Source organism: Pseudochaenichthys georgianus, chromosome 9 (genome assembly GCF_902827115.2).
Source record: "Pseudochaenichthys georgianus chromosome 9, fPseGeo1.2, whole genome shotgun sequence".
In the NCBI taxonomy this organism is placed as follows: Eukaryota; Metazoa; Chordata; class Actinopteri; order Perciformes; family Channichthyidae; genus Pseudochaenichthys; species Pseudochaenichthys georgianus.
The window spans coordinates 187,777-197,016 of record NC_047511.1 but is presented as its reverse complement, the minus strand read 5'-3'; the positions used below and the strand labels follow the sequence as shown (position 1 = coordinate 197,016).

The 9,240-nt window shown below is 40.4% G+C and overlaps 1 protein-coding gene and 1 long non-coding RNA gene across 2 annotated transcripts in view; one reads left to right on the top strand and one right to left on the bottom strand.

The window, feature by feature from the left end:
- Positions 1-1,539: 1,539 nt before the first annotated feature.
- On the bottom strand, positions 1,540-4,655 carry LOC139434365 (uncharacterized). The gene is made up of 4 exons (XR_011643712.1): positions 4,312-4,655; positions 2,184-2,290; positions 1,734-1,794; positions 1,540-1,616 (listed from the first exon to the last, which is right to left on the bottom strand). It is a non-coding gene; the product is annotated as an uncharacterized lncRNA (long non-coding RNA).
- Positions 4,656-7,922: 3,267 nt separating this feature from the next.
- The window catches only part of ehmt1a (euchromatic histone-lysine N-methyltransferase 1a), a 35,874-nt gene continuing 34,556 nt past the window's right edge, over positions 7,923-9,240 (top strand). Inside the window, exons 1-2 of the mRNA XM_034091240.2 lie at positions 7,923-8,025; positions 8,371-8,851. Of these exons, the coding sequence (XP_033947131.1) occupies positions 8,525-8,851 (327 nt within the window). The 5' untranslated portion in view covers positions 7,923-8,025; positions 8,371-8,524. The remainder of the gene's footprint in view (positions 8,026-8,370; positions 8,852-9,240) is intronic.

Genomic DNA, 9,240 nt, shown 5'->3' with positions numbered 1-9,240 from the left:
CCTTCCACAGCCCCCCCCTTATAGTGAACATGTTGGTCGGCTCTTACTCTTAAAAACATGAATCACACACATGAAATAAAACATTACAAAAAGTTATGACATGGCATTTTTAAGATTTCTTAATGTAGAAGAAAATATGCAAGTTATTTTTATTATTATTATCGTTTTTTAAAGACAGGTCAAAAATGAATAGGTAATGGTATAATGCAAATAATCCTAAACATGGTTTGTTTGGAGAGACAGAAGGTGACAAGTATTCTATACGATATATGTTATCATCAATAGGGCTTTGGACAGATTGAGGTTGGTTTCACTCAGAGTTACTTCCTGACTCAGTTGTGTATAATTCTCGGGTCATTTCAGCGATCAAAACATTGATCATTGTAAGTGTTATACAAACCATTATGCATCTTTTATTGACAGATAAGGCCCACATGACTAAAGAGTACCACCGGGAGCCACACCTAATGTTGGCCTTACCTTAGGCAAGGCAAGTTTATTTATATAGCACTTTTCAACGCAAGGCCAGCGCCATATAGATAGAAGAGTTACGACACCGGAAGTCCAAAAACGGTTATCGTCACGTGGTTCATGTAGAAGATGATCGTTCCCCGGAAGTTCATGGCGGGCAATGTGAATGCATTGATAACAGGAGATAGAACTACGATTTTTGTTAATTATTAGTGAATAAAGGTTTTGATTTGCAATATTTATACAACAAATTGATGTGTATGTATTTACATCAATATGTTTTAAAAAATAAAATCGAATTTGCTAATATTAAGTGATAATATTAGGATTAGTGTGAACAACTAGTTTACATGTTAGGCTAACAGTGGCTTGGTTAAAGAGCCTGTTGCTGTTTATTTATAGCTTTGAATTCTTTCAAACCAATATTATCGTCTTAAACTTGTATGGTAGTCAGGAGCTTCACTTTCTAATGTGTATTGATATATTTAGAGGGAGGGGATCTAAAGTAATGCTTTAAAATTCAGATTGGATTCATTTCTACCATTTTCTTAAATTCATGGTAGTTTCAGTAATCCCCTGGTAATTGAGGACACAAGTTATCTGCATGACTAATGTCATCTTTATGGCTTTCAGAAAGGACAGGTGACTATCAAAGGACTAGCAGCAGCAGCAGGACTAGCAGCATATGATGATAATGATGATGTTAAATGTGTTGTTTTAGGAACATCCATTACAAATACATGGAATTCAATAAACATTGAATAGCATATCATGCAGTTTGTCGGTGCCTTTTCCTCCGTGTTGTCCATGGTTTGCTGTGCTGCCTGAGGATGCTCAAATTGCTCAGAGAAAGGAGTACGAATGTACGGCTTCCCCACTGACACAGAGCGGAGGAAAACATGGCTGGCTCAAGTCAGCAGGAGCAATTTCACGACCAACAGCAACAAAATATGTGATTTATATACAAACACTGCATTTGCACTTTTTCACAAAACGAAAACCACACCATTGGGAAAGCTTAATGTTTTGTTTAATACAAAAAAACATGGAAAGGCTTGAAAAACACAGAGTTGAGACTCAGGGTGCAGGGTGAGGGTCTCAGTGCAGGTATTCAGGCTCCATTGAATCCCCCTCTGGTTCTTGTGCTGAGAGAGGGAGCAACAGACAGGAGAAAGGGTTATACACACAGCACACCTATTGGATGGGAAATGCCTTGGGGAGATAAGGTGTTTACTTATATAAAACAGTAGTATTAAACGTACTTTGTGTTTTCACTCTCACTTAAGTGCCTCTCCCTTTGCCATCAATCCAAAATCAGCTGAGCTGCAACATTATACAGACAGGTAATAATCAACAGAATCACAAGGACACAATATGGCTCTGCTAAAAACACTCACTCTTACACGCACCACAGTTATATGTATCTAATATTTAACTCCCTCCACCCCCGCATACAATCCCGTTTAGAAGCCCCTCTTCTCTAATTCAACATGTTGGACGAAATGACATTAAGAGAACGGAATTTACAATTAAAAGGCTGTTCAACGTGTGTTGCTAACTTGCTTCGGTATGCTAGCTTAATCTGTTATCTGTAAACGTTCCTTAAATCTACTAATTTAGGGATAATCCACTGACATCCTTTAATACACATGTTCATTTGAATCAGATGTACTGATAATATCCGCAATATAAATCTTTAAACTTCTTCTTACCTTTAAAAGTCCGTCACGAACGGTGTATTATGCTGCAACTCCACAGCTCTGCCAGCCTTGGCGCTAACTTCCGGGGAACGATTGAGAGGCTCCACGATCCGCCATTGCTGTAAAAAAGTGGTCCATTGGAGTGAACGGAGATGTCGTAACTCTTCTATTAAATAGCTCTGCGCAAGGCAATTCAAAGTGCTTTACAAAAAATAAAAGACATTAAGCATTAAAAAAGAAAAGCTAATAAAATAAACATTAAAAGAAAAAATACATGGATAAAAGTTACAGTGCAGTTTAAAATATGAATAGTTGAATTAAAAGCAGCGACAAAAAGAAAAGTCTTCAGCCTGGATTTAAAAGTAGTCAGAGTTGCAGCGGACCTGCAGGTTTCTGGGAGTTTGTTCCAGATACTTGGAGCATAATAACTGAACGCTGCTTCTCCATGTTTAGTTCTGACTCTGGGGACAGAAAGCTGACCAGTCCCTGAAGACCTGAGAGATCTGGATGGTTCATCATTTAGCAGGAGGTCAGTAATGTATTTTGGGCCTAAACCATTCAGTGCTTTATAAACCAGCAGCAGTATTTAGAAATCTATTCTTTGACACACAGGAAGCCAGTGTAAAGACTTCAGAACAGGAGTGATGTGATCCACTTTCTTAGTGTTAGTGAGGACTCGAGCAGCGGCGTTCTGAATCAGCTGCAGCTTTCTAATAGATGCAGTGTGAGAAAAAGTTTTTAGAGAGTACTTGTCCATGGACAAGTGAGTTTGGCAATTTACTTGTCCGAATACATTTTTCACTTGTCCAGAATTGACAACAATTGGGGCCACTGGAATCTTCTTCGTCATCGTATTTTTTACATTTTCCCACAGTTTTTACAACACCGCTAACGTAAGTGAGCGGTAACATTTTACTGCATCACACATAGGGTTGGGTATCGTTTGGATTTTAACGATTCCGGTTCTGCTTTTCGATTCTGGTTATTTTCGGTTCTCGATTCCGGTTCTTTGAGAGGGTAAATCAGTCCCATGACAAACTGGGAGAAAAATATATTTATGAAAACATTAAGTCAAATCTGTATTCCTATTTACAAATCACTTCATACTGTTGAATTTCTTACGGTTATTGAATACAATTATATAAAAATAATCTCTGCATTGTTTAGTTAGTTCTAAGTGGTGCAGTTTGAGAATGTACAAAGACTCCAGCTCATTAAAAACTCTGCAGCTAGACTACTGACTAATACCAAAAGGAGGGAACACGTTAGTCCTGTCTTAGCTACTCTACACTGGCTTCCTGTAACTTTTAGAATTGATTTTAAGGTACTTCTCCTCATATACAAGGCTCTAAAAATGGACAAGGACCCAGCTACATTGCTGACTCTCTAATGAACTACACACCTGCCAGAACACTGCGATCATCAGATGCAGGTCTATTAGAGGTCACCAGAAAGAGTCATAAAAGAAGATCGGTGATGCAGCCTTTGTAAACTACGCCCCAAAACTGTGGAACATGTTACCCAACAATATTAGGGAAGCCAATACATTAGGCATTTTTAAAAGGCAGCTTAAAACCTATCTTTACCAAAGCATTTGACTGATTTTACACTATTATACTGCACTATTCTCTGTGATTGACATTGCACTATTTCTCTGTTTTATTCCCCATGTTTTTATTTTTAATTATTTTATCCCACTTTATGCTTTGCTCTTGCTGCTTGTTTTACACAGATGTTATGTCTTATTTTTTACTGATGTAAAGCACTTTGAACTGCAATCCCCTGTATGAAAGGTGCTATACAAATAAAGTTATTATTATTATTATATTTATAGCCTATAGGCCTAGCGCTTTTCTACAACTCAAAGACACTTGCACGCTTACACATGTCCTGCAATACACATGCTGCAGCTGCCCAGCTACTCACTGTTTGTAAAAGTTAATAAATAGCATTTCAATAATGTACTTTCTATAACCTGCTTCATAAACAATACTGACATCCCTGTGCTCCTCCGAGCCTGGGGGTCCGGGGATGTGAGGACAGCGCGAGGACACAGACAGGGAGGCTGCTTCACTTCATAAAGGAAATGGTGGTCAATATTAACAACACAGGAGCTAAAACGCTTAATAACCTTCATTACGTGTTAGAGAGAGAACATAAGAACGTTTGACAAAGATGAGGCTGTTAACGGGCAGCAGATCCGCTGTGTGTAGAAAGAGAGAGAGAGAGACGCTGAGCTGCACCATGAAGCGATCAGCTGATACGGAGCATAGAGAGAGAGCTGCAGTCCGCGGGGCTCGGCCTCCTGTCCTCACAACTCTTATTAATCCCGGTACCGGACAATTGTTATTTGTTCCTACTCGGAACCGAGTTTTGCTTCCCAACCCTGCCACGGTGCTACACTTCCCGCCCCGCCCCCGTCTAACTGTACAGAAAGCGGCGAGATGCATTTCCTTAGGAATCGACAAGCAGAACCGAAACTAACATTTCTAAACGAACAATGGCGAACACGGACAATTTGCGAATGAGTTCTGCCTTTTGTAAACTGAATGTATCAATAATTTGTCAATAAATCGGGGCGAAAAACGTCACTTGTCCGCCGGACAAGTCAATTGAAAGATCTACTTGTCCGATATTGTAAATAACACGTCCCGGACGGTGGGACGTGTACTTTTTCGCACACTGAGATGTGTTAGTGAGACCTGTGAAGACACCATTGCAGTAGTCGAGTCTACTGAAGATAAAGGCATGGACACGCTTTTCCAAATCCTGCTGTGACATTAGTCTTTTAATCCTAGATATGTTCTTTAGGTGATAGTAGGTTGATTTAGTAACTGTTTGAATGTGACTGTTGAAACTCAGGTCAGAGTCCATGACTACACCTAGATTTCTGGCTTTATCTGTTGTTTTGAACATTGCACACTGAAGCTCAGCGCTAACTTCTATACGTTCTGCCTTGGCTCCAAAAACCATTACCTCAGTTTTATCTTTGTTTAATTGGAGAAAGTTCTGACACATCCAGTCATTGATTTGTTCAATGCACTTACTCAGTGTTTGAATTGGAGCATAGTCTCCTGGTGAAATTGTTAAGATAAGATAACAATTAAGATAAGATTAAGATACCTTAATGGAAAGCCATACTTTTGCACACCCTCTAAGAAGAAGTCAAGTGAAGTCAATGCTTTATTATTAGTGGCAGCACCAGGTGCATGATCTGCAGCAGAGAAAATGATTAAGCAGAATAAATAAAAGCAGATCTCTAAATGTGTTTAAAAACCAACACCAGACATTCTTGCTACAAGGTTTCAGATGGATACAAACTAAAAATATAGATCCTTTGAAAGGACCTGTAAATCATGCATCAGGTTTAGTTATTAACCAATAACTGTCATTATCTGACTTATAAACAATCGTTATTTGTGAAAACAAAATGACCTTCCGTGAGAAGCCATCGATCCCTCCAAAAATAACAAGACCATATCTTTGAAAAACAACACAACATCACTTTTAGTGTCTGTTATTTCTTATGCAAACAACTGTGTTAAAACAAAGTGACAGGGCATTTTAAAACATAACGTTTTTAATTTGTACTCTATTATCCTTTATTGTACATAGCATGTAAACATACAATGTGTGGCGTACCTGATGAGTTTATGATTTGTGCCCATGTGACCCTGAACAGAATGTGTCCTTCTTGCAACACACCCCATCCTCTCCATTCTGTGAGTACACCCACAGAATCAACACGATGCATTGACGAAGACACTCTCTTCCATTGCACACGGTGACCCATGGCCTTCAGGATTCCTTTCTTCATTCCATATCCTACATGTGGTGTCCTGGCCTTAACTGGCCGAACCAAATGGTCCAGTTCATCATCAGTTAGGGTACTGTAGGACCGTTTTATGGAAAGGCCATTTTCATGCATGCGCCTTTTGACTGTCTTCTCAGATACACCCAGAAGTGTTGCTGTGGCCGACACTGGTAGGGACAAGTCTTCTATTAAGCCTTGTAGTTGCTGAGGACAGACAACATCTTTTGGTCGTCCCGTTTCTCCTTGCACTGGCACCTGATAGCGGTCTGATTAGAGATGTCTTCAATATTGACAAGCCTTGACAGCTCAGTCAAAGCATTGATGACATCCTGTGGCGTATCAACCTGGCCTGATAGCGACCTAACAAGAGCCATCTCCTGGTCCACTGCAAACTGCAAATAGTCAACATCTAAGGGCAGTCTTTGCGTGATCTGGGACATTCTAGTCAGTAGTCTCTGAAGAAAGTCCCTTCTCAGTTGCTCCTAGAATTGACAAACATCGATTTACCATATTGCACTGGATTAGTTCATGTTCAAATAATAAACAGCATGACAACTATCGTTAAGGACATGTGCAAAGAAAATGACTGCAACAATTATGCTTTGTAAACAAACTATAAATAGGTGATAAAATCAAAACATAATGTAAGTTATTACCAATCATTTTTAAATAATCATTTAAAGAGAGGTGCTGTGTGAGCACGGTTATTAAAGTGTGTGCTGCTGCAGCCACAGATCAATTACGGTCGCCTCCCTGGCAAAAACAGATTGAGAAACACGTGAGCTGGACTCCATCAACATAAGGGACATTCACATGCACTGACTATAGCTAATAGCATACACTAGTAGCCTCAATGCCATGCAGTTCATTCATTCATTCCCCACCTCAAAAGGCCTGCCTTCCTTTTATGTATGTCGCTATAATATTATTATTATCATGCTCTTAGATAACTTCTAAGAGCATGAATGAAAAGTTCATATTTCTTACCTGTGCGCTGGTGCCAGCCATGGAGCCAGCAGGTGGACCTGAAGCCATCGCAAAAGCCAAGCCAATACTATGCTGCGTTCATGGAGCTACGTGGAAGTGGGGAAGGACAATGCTTCATTGCGGATACGTAATTTCACATTCTAGCACAGTTTATTGCTCTTATACCGCAATGTTTGCCAACTATGATGCTCGACAGCTCGCTTAACGGAACTTTGACGCTGGTATCAGTTTTGTTTACCACCAATCACGGGAGTATTGTGTATAGAAAGTGTGTAGTTGTATTTCTTGCGCTACCTAACATCCATGAAGGCATCAGAGGGAGGCCTGTCACTCAGGGTGCCAAACTACTCTTTGGTAAGCCCCGCCCCCCGAAGCAATATCAGGGCCAAAAGTCTGAAAGCGAAAAAAAAGATCTGAAAGTGAAAAACGATATGAAGGCGAACAAATTATTGAAACCTGAAAAAAAAGATTTGAAACTGAAAAAATAATTGTTTTGAATCTGAAGACGTAAAATCTGAAACTGAAAAGTATTCAAATATCAAAATATGTATACAAGTGAAATAGGAAAATACATATTTTATTCAAAACAATTGCTGAACTGAATCAAAAATAATATTCAACCTGAAAACAAATTTCAAATACTTTTTTTTGTTTTGAATACAACATTGTATTTTTCAAAGTTCAGGATGAAAACTTGGACTTTCAAATAAAATGTATTTTTTTGAATGATCAAAGCTCATGACCCTGAAATAGCTCCATACTGCTGTGCCTCCTGTCATCATTAATGGACGTCTCTTTAAAATGACTGCTCAGAGGAGAGGATTTCTCATTTCTCTAACCGCCTGCTGCTTCCCCTCCTCTCTCTTCGGCTCCCCTCCTCGACTCCTTCGCTCGCATCTCCTGTGGGCGGGACTAAAACACGAGGAGTCGAGGAGGGGAATTAGAGAAATGAGAAAGGGCCATGCTCGAGCGGGTGAGGCGGAAGTGGAAACTCTTGTCTTCCGGTCCCATCCTCCTCACCGTCGCTCGATACAGCTAGACCGACTGCAGCTGGTAGGATGAAACTTCTGCTGTTTCAACTTTTTCCTTTTCACCCTAATGTCGTTTACACTTTCTGGGATGTTTGTAGTCTGTTCACGCGCATTGTGTGTCATATGAATCCGCGTGCACAATGCTCTCGGGCTCAGCTCTGCCTTTCTTCCATCTGAAGCGGAATTGTTCTGCAAACATGGGATAACTTTCGTCCTGGTGCACTATTCATTACCTTGCATGTAAAGTTAGAAGGTTGCTACGATACTTCTACTGTATGCACTGTTTAATCATGTTAGAGTTCTTCTTAATTAATTGTTTTACTTTAAGATGTTTTTGAGTCGATTATAACTTGGTTAACCTCCACAGGTGCTACTAAGGCCCGTTAGACCGTCAAGCGTCAATCAATCAACAACAACAACAACAACAACAACAACAACAACAACAACTGTATTAATCCCGCAAGGGGCAATTGGTTATGAGCAGCAGCTCAAGCCTCAACAATTAGCCCCTGAGGACAGCAATGGACCACAGAGGAGCCAGTGAGGGGCCAGGCAGAAGACCCTCCAGTCCCTCCTCTGGGACACCCATGGGTGCCAAGGGACAAGCAGCACTGAGTGTTCAAAAGCCCAGTGTAAAGGTCACTCCCTTCCATGGCTCCCCCATAGCCAGCAGTGATGGAGCCCTCCGCAGCACCCGGCCCGCAGCCTCTGCTCATGGAAGCTTGTTTCTGGACACATTTGGTCGGCTGACTGCCCCTCCTGTCAGAGGGAGAGCTGCTGCTGGGAGCTCAGAGGACCCCCCCCCCAGTTCAGGCTCTGCACCGGCCCCCACAGGAGTAAAGCTCCAGGCAAGTCCTCTGATGTTCCAGCTGCATGTGAGCTGTGAGGGTTGTAAAGCAATAACATTGTATATGTTTCCACACGCAGAGATATTGTAAATGATAACATGTTGTTATCACACAAATTTGAAATGTGTGTATACCAGTTATGTGTGTGTGTTTCGATTGACTTTGTTCATTAATTACTGCACTACTTTGTGTTCAACATTTAAATTTGATTCCAGAAGTTCTACATCAAGATGTTTGCGCTCTACACAGTTATATTCATCTGAATGCACAGATTGCAGAAAGGCTCAAATTGACAATGAGATTGAAATCATACTTTTGGGTTATATTGTATTTTATTATACATTTACTGAATTATTGTGTGAATGTATTCAACTTGAATGTTTAGATGT